Source organism: Protobothrops mucrosquamatus, unplaced genomic scaffold (genome assembly GCF_001527695.2).
Source record: "Protobothrops mucrosquamatus isolate PMUCROS unplaced genomic scaffold, P.Mucros_1.0 scaffold_9, whole genome shotgun sequence".
NCBI classification, from domain to species: domain Eukaryota; kingdom Metazoa; phylum Chordata; class Lepidosauria; order Squamata; family Viperidae; genus Protobothrops; species Protobothrops mucrosquamatus.
In genome coordinates, this window is record NW_015386085.1 from 2,004,924 (window position 1) to 2,027,745 (window position 22,822).

At 34.0% G+C, this 22,822-nt stretch overlaps 1 protein-coding gene across 1 annotated transcript in view; it reads left to right on the forward strand.

Annotated features, from left to right (window-relative positions):
* The first annotated feature begins 358 nt into the window (after positions 1 to 358).
* RAPH1 (Ras association (RalGDS/AF-6) and pleckstrin homology domains 1) overlaps positions 359 to 22,822 on the forward strand; it is a 31,706-nt gene continuing 9,242 nt past the window's right edge. The window contains exons 1-7 of the mRNA XM_015819464.1: positions 359 to 498; positions 1,132 to 1,237; positions 2,211 to 2,734; positions 18,974 to 19,051; positions 20,003 to 20,162; positions 21,472 to 21,593; positions 22,177 to 22,242. Coding sequence (XP_015674950.1) covers positions 379 to 498; positions 1,132 to 1,237; positions 2,211 to 2,734; positions 18,974 to 19,051; positions 20,003 to 20,162; positions 21,472 to 21,593; positions 22,177 to 22,242 — 1,176 coding nt within the window. The 5' untranslated portion in view covers positions 359 to 378. The remainder of the gene's footprint in view (positions 499 to 1,131; positions 1,238 to 2,210; positions 2,735 to 18,973; positions 19,052 to 20,002; positions 20,163 to 21,471; positions 21,594 to 22,176; positions 22,243 to 22,822) is intronic.

Sequence of the window (22,822 nt, forward strand, 5' to 3'; positions counted from 1 at the left end):
CAGAGAATAACAAGGAAACAATAAGGCACAAGGGCATTTTGCTAGTAGTGAGCATGCAGCTATGCCAAATAGGAATACAAAGAAAAGAGCTTGCTGCTATGAAAAACTGAGATATATGCCAGCTAGTCCTATCGGCTCATGGAATGTGCAGTTTGTCAGAAGCAAAAATCAGGGATGGATAGAACAACTTCTAAGATATTTCAACTCAGTGAAATTTCACTCCTGATGACCGACAGATTGGATCCTGCAGCATTATCCTGGGACATGTACATTCGCCTTCATATTTCAACTCCACTATTACTCACTCTTGCTAATGTAGGTGGGGACAAATGATATGGCAGATAACTTTACATTTCTAAAAATCATTTTCTCTTTTAGATGGAACAGCTCTCAGATGAAGAACTTGATCATGGTGCAGAAGAAGATAGTGATAAAGAAGATCAGGACCTGGATAAGATGTTTGGGGCTTGGCTTGGAGAGTTGGATAAACTCACACAGGTTAAAGGTTTTTTTTATAATGCTATGAGATGCAAACAGTAAAAGAGATCACTCTTTCTTACTATAACAGCTTCCTGTAACTTGCATCCTGAGAAAGTGTGTATAGTAAAAATGTCATTAGTTCCAGCCGATGTGACTGTTGCCATCCACTAGCAGATTGGTTTAGGGTAATGCTCTTGATAATATTGCTTGATAATATCAGCAAGAGAGATTGATAGCTCTTATGTAGTTCTTCCTATCGCTGGAAGCAGCTCACCAGGCTTGGTATGCTTAATATTATGTCAGAGTTTGGATTTCTGGCTTATTATATAATTCCTGAGTCTCCAATAATCCCCTATCCTAGGCAACAAGGCAATGGGCCAGAAAAGGAGATGGACAACAAATTCCCCATTTCCCTTTCCCACAATGAATATACTTCCAAACACTAGGGCATTTTTCCTTGCCTGTATCCATAAAAATATTTTATTTTGATCTAGATTAATTATTGGTAGCCATTAAACATTTTGTACATACAAATTTTTCTAAGAAAAAAACCCTGTCAATGTGAGTGGACCAGCATAAATATAATTGTTTCCTTATGTTCGTTTTTATATGATACAGTTTTGATTATTTTTCTCAAATTGATTTATTTAGAGTTTGGATACAGACAAGCCTATGGAACCAGTTAAAAGATCCCCTCTTCGCCAGGATGCTAATATTGCCAACTTCTCTTATCGTTTTTCCATGTACAACCTGAATGGTAAGATAGATTGATTATTTTTCCCCCTAAGTGAAATAATTTAAATTATATATTTGAGTACAAAACAAACAAAAAATCCTGTTGAAACCTATTACTTCATCTATAATTATACAGTACATACTATTTTTCTAAAGAAAATTTCTCTGTTGAAATTTTTATAAAGTATTGATAAAATTTTATGGAGTAGAAATAATTTAAACTCATATCATGAATTAGTAGTTTGATTTACAGATAATGCTAAGCTATAATGTGATTGATTTGGTTTTGACCCAGCATGATATATGAACTCACCCATAAAGAATATTGTTTATTCTGTCAGTAGAATATTCTCCATAAGCATTGTTTTTATTGGCATGTGAATTCTGACTTGTTCTAAATATGGCTTGATTTATATTTGAATCCAGAATAATTAGTTAATTTATTCTCTGACCATTTCCTCTGGGAAGTGGAAGTTATGGAGAAAACAAACCAGGACATGAGGAATTCATTATTTCTTTACCTATCTACAAAAATAGCATTAACTTGTTTATCAGACCATAGTTAAAACAATTTTTTCTTAACATTATATGCAAAAACAACCCATGCAGTAAAAATTGAAAGCCTGACAATAATTTCCACAAATTGATCAATATTATTGTTAAGACAGTCACATGTCTTCCCATACTGCTGCTATTTTTGCATGCATGTGTACACACAGCTACTTCATCTTTTTTTCCCCAGCAAAACAAAATGGCTGTGCATAAAGGTGCCTGCAGAGACACTTGTGATCAGCTTCTGAATCTGGTGCATGAATCTAGAAAAAGAGATAGCTGTTTTAATTTTAGAAGAAAAAAATCCAAAGAACCTCTTTTTGATGGATTTGCATGGCCCACCTAATCAAGTAAATCTAACATTAAAACTAAAATGTCTTTGATATAGTGGAACCTGATAATTGAAATTGGAATATTGTTTATGTTCTTGTCATTCACTGCAGAAGCCTTGAACCAAGGTGAGACTGTAGATCTTGATGCTCTTATGGCAGATCTTTGTTCCATAGAGCAGGAGCTCAGCAGCATTGGATCACAGTCTACCAACAGTGCATCAATGAAATGTTTTCCCATAGAAGGGAAAATGACTCAGAAACCATCAAGTGGTAGCCGACTCCCATCCAAGCACAGTAGCATGAAAGTGGTATCTTCATCTAGTCAAGTAACAAAGCCTTCACATGCTGTCTTCTCCCTGGATGACATTACTGCGCAGTTAGAGAAAGCATCTCTGAGTATGGATGAAGCAGCTCAGCAATCTATAATTGAAGATAGCAAACCTGTAGTTACTATCCAGCATAGGAGGACAGCATCAGCCGGTACTGTGAGTGATGCTGAAGTTCGTTCTATCAGTAATTCCTCCCGATCTAGTATCACATCTGCAGCATCCAGTATGGACTCCCTGGACATTGACAAGATGACAACAAGACCTCAAGAGTTGGATCTGACTTCACAGGGGCAGCCCATCAGTGAGGTAAACTATGATTGATTGTTCATAGCAATTAAGTTTTAAAATATAATTTATTGGTTCATTTTGAGCCCTTTATAAAATAAAGAGACATGTTTTACTATTTTCTTGTTTTCCTCTTAAAAGGTTGCTGCATAGGAGAGGACATCCATAACAAATTTTAGTAATGTTTATGATGATATATGCTTAGATATAAGAGCAAAGTGATATTTAATCTTAAACTACCTTTTTAATAACACTGCTTATTTGTTTGTGCAGCTAAGGATTTAAATATGGGTTTCCCCAAGATATAGAAGCATCCATTTTTATGGTATAGATGCTGGTATTATCTGAAACAAAAAAAACCACAATTTGGTATTAGCTAATGCAGTCTACATTGCACAGTGTTCTGATGTTGGCTAAGTTGCTCTTACAGCACAGACCTTTCCATTGACCAAAATTGCAAAGAAAAAGACCAGAATCATTCAGCGAGGATGGATATCAGTTTAGTTGATTTCATAAGTTTGTATGAATTCTTTTGAAAATTGAGCCATGTTGGGGAGATGATGGATTGGTGAACTGAATTGTGACTGCAAAGAGGAACACTGAGGTATGGAATGCAATAGAACAAGTAATGGAGAAAGAGACATTGTCTGAGGTAAAGGAGATGAAAAATGTGGAAGCCTGGAGAAGAAACAAGTAAAAAGAGCCTGGAATTTGAGAATGAATAGATTCTCAATGAAGGAAAAATATGCCAGTCCTGAAATGGTTATTAAGAGGTAGTGAGGTTTTGGTGTTCTGCATGTGCTGAATTTTATATGCTGTTCTTATCAGCCAATTCTTTGACTGTAGGCCAGAGATGTCAAACTCGCGACGTCACGCGATGTATCGGGACTGTTTTGCCATTGCCGGCAATGGGGTGGGCATGGTTTCTGCGTGACGCGTCCGGCCCATGGGCCGGCAGTTTGACACCCCTGCTGTAGGCTGTTCTTAGGGGAAAAACAAGGCCTGAAAATTGTATCATGAAGGGTCCTTGGTGCTCTCTGAGCTTGCTTGTTTTCTTGCAGGTGTTTCATTACCCAAACTAGGTAACCTCATGAGTACTAGTGATCAGGACTAGCATTGATGATGTTACCTAGTTTGGGTAATGAAACGTCTGCAAGAAAACAAGAAAACTCAGAGAGCACCAAGGACCCCTCATATCAGCTCTGAGCTACAAATATTCTTTTTTATAAATTATATCATGAAGAAAAAAAATCTAAAAATCTACAAATAACTTGAAAGTTTGCCTTCTTATCCCTTTCTAAAACGAATAACTTCATTTAAATGTTGACATGCAATATATATCAACAATTCATTGCCAGAGATCAAATATAGATTTATTCTTCCAGTACACACATACACACACGTTCTTGTTTTGTTTTATAGATTCCAAGCCCTAAGATACAATCGAAATAAACATAGTAACATAGTAACAACATTTTTGACATGCAATGTGATCTATAATCATGTTAATAATTCTATGGATTTCTACTTCAAATTGGTAATCCTAGGACAAACCTAGAACATTATATATGAGCTAATGTTCCAGTTTCTGATTTGCATTTCTGGTAGGATAATAATGGTGGACAACCTTTATTAAACATTCTTAATTGTCTTATCCTCTATTATGCAAAAAAGATTTTAAATGTACTGACCTCATTTTAAGAAAATAAATTTCATATTCTTGCAAGAACAGGACAAGCCTGTTATTATCAGTGATAACATGAATTATTAACACTAATTTCATGAAATGCCTTCATCTAATTATCAAAAGTGATTGCAGGACTAATCCTAATCACTGCACTGAACCCACAAACATGGCTTTTTCCAGCTGACCTGATGAATGAGTTGGCTAATGCATGTTTTATTGTTTGTACTGATGTTTTATTTTATTTTATTTTTAATAAGCTACTGTGAATTTGAATAGTTTATGACATACTGAATGAATGTAATAAATAAACGGGCAATCCTCCAATCCCTACCTTCTCCATTTCCTGTTCCACATTTTGGGGAAATCTGGAAAAATATTGTGGTGGGGAATTAAAGAAGCTTAGTTACTTTGAATTAACCAACAGCCCTAAATCATGATTCTGCTCTCTATCTTTATGTACTATCAATACTCCATAGATCTCAGTGATTACACTGTGATTTAAATTCATCTGATCTCATTTGTTAGGAAGAGAAAGTCATTCCAGATTCTTGTTTATTTTGTAAAGTGTACAAAATCCATCATTCCTAAACTACTAAATTTCCTTTGCCCCAAAATCTATGTTAAAAGAAGGTATGAGAATTGTAAGATTGATATGTTCATTTATTTTTAAAAAAAATTGAATCTCCATTTGCAGTAATTTTGTTTCTTTAGTAATAAAATGTAGAAATTTTTCCTTATTTGCAATTCATATTTGTATTAAGGTTAGGAATACGATTATTAATATGATTTTGGTCTACATCAATGTGAGCAGCATAAATGTCAGAATGACAAATGAAACTCAAAAAGAAGGAAGAGAAAAAGGATAAATAATATTCTGAGTGGCAGTCCACTTACACTGAGATGAATATTGCCTAATATGTTTTAAACCTTTGATTTTACTCCTACATTACTGTTTAGTGTTGTTGGTTCCTGATCAGAATTTGCTCTCCTTCACTTTAAAATATGTTAATGAGAGAAGATGTGATTTATAGTTTCCTTTTCTTTAGAGGTTTAATTTGTTATTAAGCATAGAAGAGTACTTAATAATATGAGAGGGTCAGAAGTATAATCTATATTTTCCATTATGTTAGTTGTTTTTGAATTGTAAAGGATCAAGGCAATATCATCAGTAAAATAAAATAAATAATTAAAGAGGAAAGGAAAATCAGTAGGAATGCAGCTTAGCAAGTGAGAAGCATTCTTTCCTCAATATGTAATAGCCAAGTGGTACAGTAGTAGTAGAAATCAGAATTGGCTAATTTGTCAAATGAACAAGTAGGGAGAGAAATATGAAAAGAAGGGACTTGCTGGAGGATTGAGTGTAGTTACCCAAACACTTGGCTGAGTAAGGCAAGGATGGAGCCATGTTTAGTGCACCTCTGCTCAAATAGGCTGTGTCTGCTAGATAGGCAAATGGCAGCTAAATGTGGTAGCAGATCAAAGACTATTAGATAAGTTGGTATACAGGAGAGAATAGATGTTATTGCGAAACAATCTGACCCAAATTCTATAAAAATGTTTGAAGAGTTTCTGAGAACTACCCTAATATTTTCACATATATTCCATCTCTTAATTTAATACATCATTAATTAATACCCTTTCTTTTATCATAGATCTCTCTAATTCTTCTGCTATTACAAAATAGTTTTCTATATAAAAAAAAGAATCATTTTGACCTAAGTAAAATTTAAATCTCAACCAAATTAACTATCGTATCTAAGACAAACATATTATTACACCAATTATTATCTTACTGCTTTCATTTACTCAATTAGATTGTCAAGTCAGTCCAAATCTCTAAAGCCTTTTTGACCCAATAATTAAAATTTTAAATCACATTTTTAAATCTTAACTCTGGCTTTTTTTCTATACCAAGCTGGTTTTCATTTCTATTAGAAATACAAATACAAATTAAAGCTTTAGTTAAGCATAAGATAAAAAATATATTAGCAATGGGAAACATTTAAGGAATGCACATAAATAATAGGGATGACACCAAAAGATGTCATGAAGACATCTAATCAGCAGAAACATCTGCATATACAATGAATAGTATTTCTAAGTTTTAACAAAAAAAAAAAGAAAGGTCACTCTTTTGATTCTTGTAAAATATTTTAGCTGGAGGCTTGACACAAATTTATATGTGCTCTCCAATAGATCTTTCCAAAATCATATTAATTGCATATTTTTTCTGAATGCCTTATTGCTAAATATCATAAAAGTTAAGGTAACTTTAAAAACCTTTTTATCTGTCTTTTACTTGCTACCACCAAAAAATCAGCAAGATAAAATCTTGTACTGGGTAGTCCTCAATTGGGACTTCAATTTCCTATGCTAAGGAAGTTGGTTGTTAATGAGTTTACATTTTACAACCTTTTTTGCCACAATTGTTAAGCAAATCACTGCAGTTGTTAAGTGAATCACAAGGTCATTAAGTGAAACCAGTTTGCCCTTGCCTTTGTTGGAAGTCAGCTGGGAAGGTTATAAAGGGTGATCATATGACTCTGGGGTGCTGCAGCCATCGTAAATACATGCTGCGACAGTGCGAGAACTGGTTATAAGTCACTTTTTTCAGTGCTATTATAATGTTGAACTGTCATTAAAAGAATGGTTGTAAGTCAACAACCACCTGTACGTTGTTATCTCTGGTAACCATAATGGACTTTTGCTGACACTGGGTCTGAAATAACAGTGTTTGTTGTTTGTATGTGTGTGATGTAAATATAAGATATATAACAAAGTATAAAGTGTAAAAAATATAACATAAAAAGGTAGTAAAGTAACAGAGTAAAATAAACAAAATTCAAGTAAATAGAAGAATTTACTTTACCTACAGATAAAGTGAATAGAAGAAATGCATGGAAATTCTTCTAGATCAGTGGTTCTCAACCTGTGGGTCGGGACCCCATTTGGGGTCGATCGACCATTTCACAGGGGTCGCCAAGCAAGGCTGTCCGCCATTTTTTTTGTCCGCCATTTTTTCCCTTTTCCGGCGGGTGTCTTACCTCCCTTGGGCTGGGCCAGCTGGTGGTCGGCCTGCTCCGTCTCTGCCGCTTGCCAGCTACGCCTCGGCCGGCGCAGGGGGCGGAACCACGCATGTGCGGCGCTCCCGGGCAGGGAAAGTCCTCGACTTAGGACCGGTTGGGTAGTCCTCGACTTACGACCAGTTTAGCCCTCGACTTACGACCGGTTTAGTCCTCGACTTACGACCGGTTTAATCCTCGACTTACGACCGGTTGGGGTCACGGCATTAAAAAGGTTGAGAACCACTGTTCTAGATGGATAGATGAGAGTCCTTAAAAAGGGATCAACAAAGGAGGAGATGGCTCAGAAATGCTACTGAGCCATCTTTACAGGGGCATATTATCATACAGAGATATCCTTATAGTATCCAAGGAGGACTGGTGAGCACATTGCCTTTGGCCTGGCTAAGGTAAATGCCCTGTGAAATGTCAGTACTATATTGTAATGGATGATAGATAGGCTGGCACAAATCCTTTTGGAAGAATCCCCCAAATTATAGGCCTGGAACCTAACTTTGAATTGGTTGGAAGGTCCAGTTTAGATCCAGATCCACCGCTTGAGAGCACTTCCAGCATTTTCAAAGCCTAATGAGCAGAGGCTCTCTAAAAAGACCGCCAATGAGTACATATTGTCAATAATTTTTTAAGTCAATTTCATTTAAAACAGTCTCTATGGCAGTGTTTCTCAACCTTGACAATTTTAAGGCATGTGGACTTCAACTCCCAGAATTCCACAGCCAGCATTGCTGGCTGTGGAATTCTGGGAGTTGAAGTCCACATGCCTTAAAATTGTCAAGGTTGAGAAACACTGCTCTATGGAGCAAAGAGTTCAACCTGTAGAGAATCATAAATCTTAAAATTTCATACTTATTGGGGGCATGGTTTTGGCAGGTAAAAAGCTCTTTAGAATTTATATTTTATATGCTATTTATTTATTCAGTTATAAACAAACATTTTAAAAGCTTTGGTTGTAGAAAGAAATCAAAATAATACAACTGTAAAATTTTTTACTCTTTATTAAGCTTTTGACTTTATTCCAGTATTTGTTTTTAAATAATATCCAAGGAAACTCACTCATAGGGGCTTTTGGTCACATATTAGCCTATCACCGTGACTTGCACGCAATCTTGAGAAGCTGAAGAAAAAGGCTAGGAAAGAGTTGACTGCATTCTTTTTTTAATACACTGACAAACTATTTTCCATTAAGTATTTTGAGTCATAGCATTTTTTAGCAAAGCATGTTCCGCATAAAACAAGTCAGCAGTTTCCCAATCTTTCTAGCAATCTCAGTATAACTGATTCAGCCCTTATTTTAAAATTTGTGTCATCACTATTACAGGGTGCATTTATTAAAGTGATAACTCAGAAGAGGGCAAGTTCTACTTCCTTTCTCAGAACTCTTTTTGAAATAATGAAATAAACATTAAAAGAATCAAAGCAATGAGTTAAACAGTTAATAGAAACAAAAACCCAAATCCATTGTCAAACATTGATAACAACATGTAAACCAGAAAATTGATTTAAAAGACCAGTGTGGACACTGTGCTTATTTTTCCTGGTATGTAAAGCTAAATATTTAAATACAGGTGCTCTGGAACTAAAATACACCCCAAAAAAGATGGATCTCATAGATGAGAAAGCTCTGAAAAGAGTCAGTCTCTCCAGATCTCAAATTTTAGGCAGTTTTTTATGGGAGAAAGCAAGTAAATTTGTAAAGTAGGGTGGGCAATTCCTTGGTGGTTGGGCCTGTGGTTAATACTGTTGAGGGACAGAAGGACGGAATAATAATTCAGGATGGTTGAAGAGCACACGATGTAAAGATTTTCTGGTTACCTTCCATGCTCCTGGTTTGATAGGTGACTCTGTTCTTCTGTTAAAATGTTGTTTTTCTTCCATTTTCTTTTTTAAAAAAGTACTAATCTTATTTATTTCAGATAGGTTTCATACAGGTTTTGTCTATTTCCCAATAGTGTATTGCTGTATTTTGTTGTCAGTTGTGATCAGAGGCTATGCGGGAGTATGTGGCTCTGTGCTAACCACTTCTGCTATAAATTCTTAATTGGTTTAGCAGTACAGTAACATTTGCGCTTCTCATCCTTTTGAATCACTTAGCCTGCTAGGTTGAATAAAATTTTGGTAACTGTATAGATGAAGGTGCAATCTCTCCAGTACAGTTCATCTCAAAAGCATTAGATTATAAAATATGGAAATCTTGCTTGGCAAGTTCTGATGGTGATAAACAAAATGGTAAAATCTGGCAGTCTTTTAAGACTTGCGTTGGATTGTAATTTAGCAACATTGCCATTTTCAACCCAAACAGCATTTCTGACCAGTAGCATGTGGCCACGCACTGCTTGGCTTGTAAAATCAACCAGGGAATCAAAAACACATCCTGGAAGAAAGCAATAGCAAAAGAATTTCGTAGTGTGGCCAAGGTAAGACAGCACCTAATTCCCATGGCCAATCACACAAATTAAGCATGCTCAGCCCTGGGTTATCTTTGCATGGGGGGTAGCTGAGAAGGTTTTTTTTTTTTTAGCTGGACAAACTACTGTACTTCTGTAATGCTGCTAAGAAAATAGCTTAGATGCAATTCCTAAGAGTTGAGGTTGATTTTAGCACCCCTTTAACTTTACATGCTTCAAATAGTACTTTTGACAAGGAGGTCTTTTCAGTTTCAGTCAAAATAAGATCTAGTTCAGAAGTAGGCACTTTTATTCTGATCCCAAAAAATTGCATCTGACTTCTTGTTTGTCACAATCTGAAACAAGTATAGATTGTTCATTCTGAGGCTTGTGAATGTTTTGCAGTGTAGGATTAGATTAAGCAATTGTGTGGGGCTTGTTAATTATCCAAAGCACATTACTGCCATCTCCTGACTAGTAAATTATCTGATTTTTTTATTGTTATCTAAAATTGGCTAGTTTAATGTTTTAAAATAATATTTATGTGGTAGTGATGGTGATAATGTTAGCAGCAATAGTACCTTTATTTACTGTATATCTGTAATTAAGCATACTACAGCTGTATCTATCTACATATTAAGGTACTTAATCATTTTTCATTTTTAAAAATTGATTTTCAATTATTAAAGTGACATTTAGCACAGATCAGCAGTGTTTCAGTGTTATATACTATATAGGGCAATGTGTTTAAGATGCCGGTACATTTATTTATTCATACATACATATAACATACATACATCTTCCCATTTTCTAGCCTGGTGTCTTAACTAGATATCATCCAAAACATAAAAAGATGAAGAATTTTTTTTTACAAAATTAAAGTCTTACAGTAAGCTTAAGCAAAAACATAATAAATTACCTAAGTATGCTTTTAAACAATATTTCCAGAAGAACATGATTATGGTTAGAGAATTTTGTTACTTTGCTTTTTATTGGAGTTTTTATCATTTTCCCTTAAAATATTTGCTTGCCCTCAATTGTTTTGGTTTGCATAATTTTGCAGCTAAATCTGGTTATTTAACATACTGGTTTTACTTAGTTCATTGCCTAACATATTACCTAGGGGGGAAAATGTAGGTTTAAAATGGTAATAACAAGAATAATGAAAGCAAATATTTTAAATATTTAAACACAAAAGGAAAAGGCCCCTGATTTCTGTCTTTCTGCACTTTCTTCTCCTTTCAATGTTGCTATGCTCACTATACTGCCAAACAGAACTATGGGACTAGCCATGCTATTTTGGAATCTTTGTCTCCAAGTAATTTACCTAAAAGTCATTAAGAACATCTAGAAATTTTTGTGTTAAAAGTGCCATAGTTATGACAGAGTTATCCCTATAGAAGAGGGATTAGACAAATATGCACAAAGTGTTGTCTTTTGCAGTTTCCCACATGGGCAGTTTTTCTCTGAGCAGAATGTTTATCTGCCCTTAAGAATTGCTGAAGGAAGTTTGTTAAAACATTCAAGGGTGCAGTGACATGGAAGAATAAGCTGCTTAAGATAATTGTGGTACCTGGAGATTAGTCAACCAGGTTCTTCTTACCATGCTTTAAAAAATTCTACCTAAATTCTTCGTTTATGGCCATATTTTTTAAGTATCTGCTTTAGCGTATCTCTTGTTTGGTCATTGCCCATTTCTACCAACATCTAGGAGGAATGCATTCTCTGCAGCTATTTGCTCTACCATTAGTTTCCGAGATACATAGAAACAGTCAGCTAGCTTTGTGAGGAGAAATTCAGTTTTAACCCAAATATCCTCATCCAGGTCCTCGTTTCAGCCTTTCTTAGGCCTACCTCCAGTGCTGCATTGAGTAAGCAAAATACTACTTGGAAGCCTTTGTTTAGAAAGTTTGTCTGAATGGGCACTAATAGAAGAGTTCACATTCCCTCCTACAAGAATAGTGTACTAGAGGTTTATCCACAAAAATGATAACAGATGGAATATACTGAGTTCCCCTAGTATAGAAGAAATAGAAAATAGTTGCAGTGGCAGTGGGAATAGATTAAAGCTGAGCATTCTGGATAATATATTCCTGAACAGAGCTATAGTTATTAGATTAAATTGTTTTTAAATGGTTGAAATACTTGTTATAGTACAGTGATGGCGAATCTTTTAGAGACTGAGTGCCCAAAAACTGCCCCCCACCCCCGCTCCGCCTCCCACCCTGCCTGTTCCACCCCCCACCCGCCCCCTGCCCCGCCCACCCACAGGGCTACGCACTGCCTCCATGGCCCACCGCAGATCACCCAGGCAGCCCTGCAGCGCCATGGCAGCCACGCCCTCCGCCCACACCCCGCAGCATCTGCACGCTTTGGGGCACGAGAGTGGAGTCTTGTCCCTGCTGCCCGGCTATGTCCTTGGCTGTGCTACTCTGTGCAGGCCACGCCCGGGGGCGACTCTTCTCCAGGGGTGCTGCTGGTGGGGCCACGGGGGAGGCGGGGCTGGGGCAACGGCACACGTGCCCACAGAGAGGGCTCCAAGTGTCACCTCTGGCACGCGTGTCATAGATTCGCCACCACTGTTATAGTATATGGGTGAAACTCTGGCTAAAATTGTATGTTGGCATTGTCAAAAGTTCTAGAATATTTCTATAAAATTGTTAAGGAATAGTTGCTAGAAAATTTCAGAATTGGGGTGGAAAGGAATTTGTAGATGTTTTTAAAACTACGGCACCCTTCTGGCAGCTTGCTTAATACTTGGCTTAAAATATACCTAGAACCCTATTTGTGCTTCAGATGAAGAAGAGAAGTTGCTCTTATCTATTGCTGATCATACACTATAAAATGATTGCACTGGCTTTCTTGTGACTTAATTTGTTTTCTTTTCTTTTCTGCACAAGCACTCCTATTTGGACAGGGAAACCTCCCTCCTTCTGAGAAACATTGCAGGCAAGCCTTCTCATTTGCTGACCAAGGTGATATGCTACTTACTTCCCACCTGCATGTGACCATTTAATCCTAGATAGAAATGGAATTTGTGTGGTGTGTATGTAAATTTGGACTTTATTTCTAGTAGCTTTTGTTGTATGAAAATTATTTTTCCTCTGGTCAAAGATGAGCAAGGCATCATGAAATATATTTGCATGGTTTATCTCCCTTGTTAAATCAAAATGTTATATTGCCTAGAATCTAAATGCATTTATTGTTGCCAGGTTTCATAAAACAAATACAGAAATCATATAGATTTAATGAATGTCAAAATTGTCCTGAAATTATTTAAGGAAATACGTTTGTAAGTAAATGTTAATGTTCCAATCAGTTCTCTTATTTTAAATCTTCATGTAGTTATCGTTGTATAAAATCATAATCCATAAATTCTGTCAGTTAACAAGGAAATAGATTGTGACCGCAAATGATAAAGTAATTGATTTCCAGTAGATAAATGAAGGCAACCGTAGATCAGATCAAATCAAAACTTTATAATGGCTAAAGGCCAGCAAGAAAAACAAGCAGACAAATAATTTATATGGAAGGAACTTAATCTTCAAGATGTATCATTTGGCATATTCTTGATACTAGACAACAAAGACAGACATAGATATTAGTCATTGATATATGAGAAATTGAAAGTTTTGTACATCTTAAAATCTAATTCCTTTTATTAGAGCATAATTTTTTCAGAATTGTAGCCTGCCCATAAGTGGGGAGAAGATTAAAAAGTAAAAAAGTTTACAGGGAGATGAAATATTGCCAGTATGTTCAGTGTTACGGCTTTTCAATAGAATCTGTATACATATTGGTGTGACAGATATTCTTGCACCATTGAGATAAAGAAATCATTACGTTTGATCATCTTTGTCTCTGTTTAATCCATATAAATTTCATCTCAACTATTTTACCATAAAATTAAGTGTTATTCTCTCATTAAACCTTTGGCATCTTGAGGTCAGTTACAAAATATTCATGAAAGCTGGAGTATTCAGTTACTTTGGGGAAATTACAATTTCTGATGCTAAATTTGTACCTGTTTCCTATATTTTCCATATTAGTTGTCCTCCCTAGAGTTTGGTGAGCTTTTAGTGGTAATGATGGCTACATTGAAGTGGATGATGATCAGAGTAGATACAGGGACAAAGTTAGTTTCTCAGCCTATGACAGGGTTTACCTCTCATGGCTATATCATTGTATCTGTTGTCATAAACAGATAGGTATCTCGTGTGATTGTGAGAGGGAGTATCATAGCTTTAACTTATTCCTTAACTTAAGGAATATTTACATATTCCTGTAAATATGATTTTATAATTCATACAAGCTTATGTTGCAATAAATGTTACTGTTGAAACAAGATTCTGCATGACATTAGTCATAACAGATTAAGTTAATTCTTCCCTCCCTCAGAAAATTATAATATTAGTTTAATTTGTAGAAATAACTTTCTATTCTAGAGAGAAGCTGGCATTGTTTGGAACTTGCTGAATAGCAAGAATTCATTTAAAATAAATAATGAAGCCTCTAAATGGTGGTTGTTTTTTGCTACATTTATTTTAGTATAAAATAAATACAAAAACTTAAATATCAACCCACTTTTGTTGATATTTTTGAGATTAAGTAAATCTCAAAAAATCTTGTGAAAATAATTGCTAGGATTCAAAAGCGTTTGTATAAAACCAATTAATATCATTGCATCATTTTTTAATACTGTCCAGTGTTTTAATAAAGATACTGATAATGAAAAATACATACAGAAGATCAAACTAGTATACTAATAATCTGCATTATTTTTAATTATTTAGTTTTCTATATGTAGCAAATATTTATATGTTATGATAAATTAAAACAACTTTTTAATTCAAAATAGTTTTCATTCCACTATTCTTGCAAACCTGTTTCTAAAAAGATGTATTTTATAACTAATAACCATAACTCTTTACAAAGAATAAAGCTTTTTAATTTCAGCTTTTTTATTTTACTTTTTAACTTCAATTTAACTTCAATTTTTTATTTTACTGAAGTTTGAAATGCATTTAGTTGGTTAAATAACAAATAAGCAAACTGCTGTTTAATTAATGTTTTCAAAGAATCAAAAAAATAAGGATCATAGTTTAGAATGAAGAATTATTCTGAGTTTCTGAATTATTCTCAAAGAGAGATTTTTATTACTGAAAAAGATGCATTACACATATCCCTTGAAGTGCTATAAGTACTATAGGTAAGAAGCCATATGTCATACCAAATTATACACCTCCCAAAAGAAGTATGTGACTATATCAAATTTTATATCTATCTAGTATCTAAAATAAGAAGAATGAATTGTCCTGCAATGAGAAAGCAATTGTGCCAATATGTTTAAATTCATCATGTTCTCTTTCCAGGTTTTTTTTAAAGAACTGAGACCAGTTAATTCAGAATGACTTATTTGAACAAGTATCATTTTTGGAGATGGTCTCATTTTTATCTGCTAGATTTCTGATAACCTATCTTTCCCCCCCCTCTAAAACAACCTTTTTTTAGAGATGCTTTACTCACTCCTACCTACCATTTTAACTTTCCTTTAACAATCCAGTAAAAAATTCAGGGAGCAATAAAAAAATCTGCTTATATTGCTTGTCATTATTGTGCCTAGATTTAAGCAGTGCTTGAATAGAAATAGGAATATTTCAGTTGCATTAATTCATTTCTTGCAACTATATTGATTTTACTTTATCAGACTACATTGTATAGGGGAGAAAAACGTGTGTGCACATGTGATCTTATTGTGCAATTAACTATGTCTGAAGGCAAATTCAGTTTATTCAGAAAACAGACTGCCTCTGATTTTTTTTGCTCCTCATACTTCATAGCCTGTAAAATGTATCGTATATGTGTTAAAAAGTGGCTTATGGGGCTATTGTCAATTAAAAAGGGGGAAATATAAAAAGCTTGTTTTATTGACAGATGATTTTTTTTAATATCCTTTTTTGTATGTTGTCTTGAGTTGCTTTGGATTATAGAGCATTTAATTATAGAATAAATACAGTCTGAAAAACTTTTTTTAATGATCAGAGAGAGATGATGATTGCATTTTAGAAGCACATAGAATTTAAAGCAATTATGTAGCCAGATTTTTTTCAGACTAATTCCCATCAAAAATGTAGTAATGATTGTAGTATCAAGCAAACAGGCATGGACTTATTAATTCATTATGAACTGATTGACCCCAAATTAAATTATTATAAATGTTTGAAGAATAGTTATCAGCATTTAAATTGGGCTAATATTCTCGTGCTGGCTAGCTAGTTTTACCAATCAATATTATTTTAAGATAAAATAAAACAGGGGTTTTTTTTTCAATTAAATGTTGTGTTCTTTAATGTGTAAAAAATAAAAATAGTCTCAAATTAGCACAAGAAACTTAAAATATTGGGTAGGTGGTAAATTCACTCTGAACACGTGGCTTCTTTTTTACTCACAATTCAATCACCACCAAAAAAAACCCAATTGTTCCTACTTTTTCATTTTAAATTATTTTTACATTTTGAAGAAATCACTCCAAAGTGAAAGAAGGAGCGGAGAGTATTCACTAGAAGAAGCTATTCCTATCAAAATATTGTTACTTCACTAAAATCTGAATATAATTATTTAAATGGCTTCCAATCATTCATTGGTAGGACTTCCTTTGAAATGTCAGCAACAAACATGTATTGCTAGAATGGTGTTAAAATGAATTACAGTTGATATTGATGGAGAAATGATAACTGGTATTATTTCATATCCAATTTATTTTTATTTTACTTATTTATTTGTATCCTACCTTTATTATTTTTACAAATAACTCAGGGTGGCAAACATATCCAACATACCTTCCTCTTCCTATTTTCCCAACAACTCTGTTGATTGGGCTGAGAGAGGGGGACTGGTCCAAAAATATTCAGCTGGCTTTCATGTCTAAGGCTTGGTGCCTTAACCACTGGGCCAAATTATTCCTCTGCAACAATTAAGGATTGGCTTTAATTCTGAATATTAAAGAATTGGGGATAAAATTAGCAGAGATAGGCTGTTCCTTTGTTTTTAGTATTTGTACTTTAATCCTGTCATTAACTCTTCCTTTAAAGTTATACTCCATTATTTCCAATTAAAGGTATCAGAAATAACATTTTCTCTGGACTTTGTTCATTGTCACAGAAATGGGCTTTAGGAGGGTTATCAAATAATATTCAGCTCCATGTTGAGAGACAGTGACACTGACAGCTTCTTGTTTTTCTTTACAATTTTTTTAATTTGCAGATCTATACTATTTTCTGAATTTCTTATCTTAGACAAACATACAATATTATCCATGATGAAGATCCATAATATAGATTTGAAATTATTTTCATAGTTCATTATAATTTTCCCTGCTGCTGCTTAATATTTATGCATTTCCTGATTTATAATTTGTTTCAGTAAGGACAGTTGATAAAGGATGTTGCTCTGTATCTTAATATAGGCACATATAATAATTGGGGATATTGTTCTGCCTGCCAATATTGCCAAAATTATTTATCTATTTCTCCGTGTATTCTTTTCATGCTTTATCCAAATATTTATCTGTAATTTCTACTCTGTTTAACTTAATCCTGGTCAAAATTTATAATCAGATGAGGTCATTGAAGATTGTATACTCAGTCATATAGTCAGAGTAAACATGAGAATATGAAACGCAAAAATTGGGTATAATATAAAATGATACACTTTTGATTTGCAAAATATATCTAAGGTGGAGAGGATGTAACAGCAGGTGCTATGATTTTATCATTTTAAAATATATTAGGAGATTTTAGAATATTTGTGGTTGTTATTTAAAATAAGGTAAAATTTCTGGATAGTTGTAAAATCACTTGGATGGGAATTTAATAAATAAAACTATATTTATTTTAGCACCTTTTTACTAAATCAAAGGTGCTTCTTTTTTTAGAAATTTGCCATAAAATCATGTTTGATGCATCCATAGTAAAAGTATGATTGATCCATAAATTAAATAAGTTTGGGTAGGTAATTCTGCTTCAAAATACCAGATGAGAAAGAATATAAAGGTATGTCTGTGGTAAATATTAACATATCAATGATAAAACATTCTATAGTATATTGTATTTAGATACAATTCAATTCAGTGAATTTAAACCTCAGAATGATTAATGTACAAGGCTGATTCAGTCTTAATTTTCATGGTCAGAAAAATAACATTAAAACACAACAAAAATCTGAACAATATTGTCATAAGAAAGCAGGAGATGTATCAATCAGTTGTTCTTCCAGAAAATGGATGCATTGACATAATTTCTATAATCTATGCATAAAGCCTGATTATCCCATTTGCAGTGTAAGATATTTTTATTTTATATACAAAGTGCTGAGTTGTTTGGAATATTTTTCCCATTTGAGCCCATACGAGATTTGTGCTACAGAATTATTTCTCTAATTTTTGTTTTCAAGCTTTTTATATTGGATCCTTTTTATATTGAAAATGATGGGCTTTTGCCCCACCTTCAGAATGTTGTTTCCTTTGTAATTGTTTATTTCAGGCCTCATTTATCTTTGCTCTTATCAATTTACTCATTAGTTTCATTGAAAATTACTGTGTTTCGGGTGAACATTTCTTTTGCCAGCTGTTGCCTTTTTCCACTATTAATTGGACAGTAATACAGATGGAACTTGAGGAGGCAGGCAGTAGCTACAGGGAGTTAGGAAAAAAATTGAGAAGTCTTTGTGAGAACAGAATAGGCAGCATACAGTAAATATTACTATACTGTAAAATTCCTGTGCTCAAACAGATGCATTTGAATAGCACATACGTTTTAAATACAGTATTCTAAAATGATGGGAAGTTTCCTGTAAACATTAGATTAGCATGTGATACCTTTTTGTATAGGTCAAAAGTACTTTTGAAAGTACTTTTACAGTAGAAATACACTTCATAGAATTCTGTTTTGTCTTTACCTTTCTGTTCTTTGAAGTATTCTGTTGGAGAATATAATTGGGAAAGGGAAGATGGGAAAAGCATTGATATATTGATATATATATATGTGTGTGTATGTGTGTCCAGTCCAGTTATACAGCACAGTGTTAAACCAAAAATTATTTTCCCTAGGAGGAACAGGCTGCTAAACTGAAGGCTGAAAAGATCAGGGTTGCTTTAGAGAAGATTAAAGAAGCACAAGTTAAAAAGGTAAATTGTTTTTGTTTAATATATTTTAAAGTCAATACAAACAATTAGTTCCTACTGGGGAAAATATGCAGCATTAAAACTCTTGTTTCTTAGGTTATATTTCTAGTTCTACAGTTTATACAGTATTGCATTGCAATTCTAGTTATCAAGCAATGTTAACATATTCAACTTGAACTACAGCACAGAAAGTTCCTTTTTAATGATTCCAGGATGTGGGTTGTATCCAGTTATATCCATTCACCCTATCTGTGTTCCTGTTTTACTGATGAATGGCTCCTAATTTGCTACATAGGCCTCAGGGTATCTTTGCAGGGCATCTAAAGGATACAGAAAAATAGGAACTAGTTAAGTGTAGAATCATCTCAAACTAAAAAGAGTTGGAAAAATTAAATTATACTTACTACCCATGTAAAAATCATTTAAAATACTTAGAATCTAATATAGGCAGTCCTTACTTAACAGTAGTAATTGGGACTGGTGACTTTCTCATTAAGGAGCGCAGTCATAAACCATGATGTCACATGACCACACTAACTTACAACAGCAGTTGCAGCAGTCCCAATTGCCCTCATTAGACAAATCCCACATGGTTGCAGATTGTGCTCCCATGATAGTCATTTGCAACCTTCTTCCAGCTTCCTCATTGACTTTGCTTGTCGGAAGCCGGTAGTGAAGGTAATGAATTGCGATCACATGACCCTGGGATGCTGCAACATCAGAATTATGAAGTGGTTGCCGAGATCCCAAAACATGACCCTATGACTGCAGGAATGCCGTGACAGCCTCAGATGTGAGGACCTGTCATAAGTCTCCCTCATTCAGTGCCATTGTAACTTTGAACGCTTGATGAATGAGTGGCCACTCAGTGAGGACTACCTGTACTGGGTAGTCAGTAATTTTGTTTCAAAATTTCATCAAAATTTAATGCCTTCTCCTTTATTTCTGCTACAGCTTGTGATAAGAGTCCACATGTCTGATGACAGCTCGAAGACAATGATGGTAGATGAACGACAGACAGTAAGACAAGTGTTAGACAACTTGATGGACAAATCCCATTGTGGATTTAGCTTAGACTGGTCCTTGGTAGAAACAATCTCTGAATTACAAATGGGTTAGTAATTCAGATTTCTTGACCATACCAAATTGTTGTGGAATTTTTATAATGTATGATCTTGTTTCCTGGTTCTCTCTTATTCCTGAGTTGATATGCCACATTTTAAAATATGGCTTTTTATGGGGGGGTAGGGGTGGTGGTGGTGGGGAAACCTTGATCTTTATTAGATTTCAGGGCAGTACGCGTATATGTGTGTGTGCCTGTGTGCATATGTTCTAATCTTTCTTTAGGCAGCTGGGTTACTTTGAAGCAGACTTTTCTTTGTTGGAACTTTTTGTAAAGATGCTTTTATACTTCTGGAATTTCTAGGTTTGCTAAAATTTCTATAATGTTTTGGTGTTATGACCGTGATTACTTAACCACAAGCTTTCAGCAGATCAAATCAGAAATACAATAATAAAATAATCAAGGCTTGGTTTTCCTTGGGAAAGATATTAAATTGGATACAGATATATTTGCATGCTGCATATACCGTACTGCTTTTACCTATACACATTTTAAACCACATTTTTATTTAAAAGTCAGCAACATATTTATTACAAGTGGTTGATGTTCTTGCTATTTTGAACCTGTTAAAAATACCTTCATATAGATAAAGCCTTTGTGTTATAACTTCAGTATATAACTTGCTTTCATCCTTTTGTATGCAAACATTTTTAATATTCTACTTAAATATTGGGGTGCATTTTGAATAGAAATACATTCCAAATGTGGTGCAATATGTTGGTTTTGTTATTATTACAGTTCATTTCCTTCCATAGAATTAAATTGAATGTATTAAAAATACATTATTTGTAATAAGAATAATACCTGTAAGATTCCTTTTTTCTATACTCTTATAGAGTAGTTTCCCCCCCTTTTGAAAAATGTTTCTTTACATTTTTCACAATAATGGAGTGATAATTCATTCGATTGGTACATAAAAACAAATCTGTATTGATTTGAGATTGCAGGATAAAAGGAGTTGGACTTCATCCATGATTGAAATCGTAGCCTCCTAATTCCATGAAATGAGTATAATGAATTCACACAGATTCCTTTGTATGCAAAATAGGTTTGTAGAATATGTTCTCACAAGTAAAAAAAAAAAAAGCAGCACATATATTTATTTATGCATTATAGAAACCATGTAATTTGAAATAGACTTCTACCTGGTTTTGGAAAATATGAAAGATACCTGTTCTTCTATTTTACTTTTTTATTAATATGCATTGTCATATGACATTATGAAAAGGACTTCAGACTATAAAATTAGTTGACTTGATTTTGAGTTTAAAATGATTGTTATATTTCTGTAATTATGCAGACAGAATCTTTGAAGACCATGAAAATTTAGTTGAAAACCTCCTGAACTGGACAAGAGATAGTCAAAACAAGCTCATGTTTGTTGAACGTATAGAAAAATATGCCCTTTTTAAAAATCCCCAAGTAAGTATAATGCTCTTCCATCAATCTTGTATTATTGTCACAGACCAGAATAAAAATTAAAATACTTCAATAAAACAAAACAAGACATAATAGTGTATTAAAATTAATGGTGAGATCATCAATGGGTGGAAATAAAGCTCTTTTTTCTGCATTTCAACATCCATTGTGGCTTAAACATCCTTTGTGATGGTTGTTTTTACATGCTTAATACACTAAGATTTATTAATTTATATAATTTATTAATATAATTTATTAAAACCATAACTATGCTCTGAAAGGGAGTATTTGTTAAATTTGTTTTCATGTTTCCATTCCCCTCCCGATAAAATTCTGAGAAACATTAAAAATATATCAGCATCTACATTTCTGTAAATGTTTTTGTATCCAAGAATAAACATGCCTGCCTTAAACTTAGTTTAAAAGACTTCACATTATTCCCATAAATTTATATCTTTTTCCATATAGAAAAGATTTGTTCACAAATAGTACTCTTTATTAGCATCAGGAAAAGATAAGACTAAGATAACTACTTCATTTTGGTTATTTTACTTTGTCAACTGTATCTTCTATTTCTCTGTTGCAGAATTATCTTCTTGGGAAAAGAGAAACCTCTGAAATGGCAGACCGGAACAAGGAAGTACTACTGGAGGTAAGTTGACAAGATGGTAACCACTTCACTACGGGCTACAAAAGGGAAAGCTGAATATCTTGAAACAGTCCAGAACTCACCCACAGAATTCAACATTAAAATCTATCTGAAAAATAATGAAGAGTATTGTAATATTCATCTGCCATAATTGAGACATTTGATGAGGAAGTCTCAGTTACTTAGAAATAGGACCAAACAGAAACTTAGAATCCTGGTAAAAATTTTTTACAGAAAAGTATTTTTACAGAATATTGGAAAATCTTTTTTAAAAAAATCCAATGTAAGTATGTTGTAATGCTAAAGCTTACATCCCTACTTGAAAGAACAAGTACTGGGATCTGAATTGTTCTGTTTCTTCCTGGGCTCTATTGTGAGCTGAATTGTTAAGTTTATTGTTAAGGCGATTGAGATAAGAACTTGTTATATTTGGGGTAATCATTTACCACATATATGTTTCATTACTGTGTTTTCTTTTATCTATTTCACCCTGGAATTAGATACTGTATTTTTGTTCTATTATAATGGCTCTCTTACCCTCACCCTCCCTCCCCCCCTTTCTCTCTCTCCCTCCCTCTCTTCT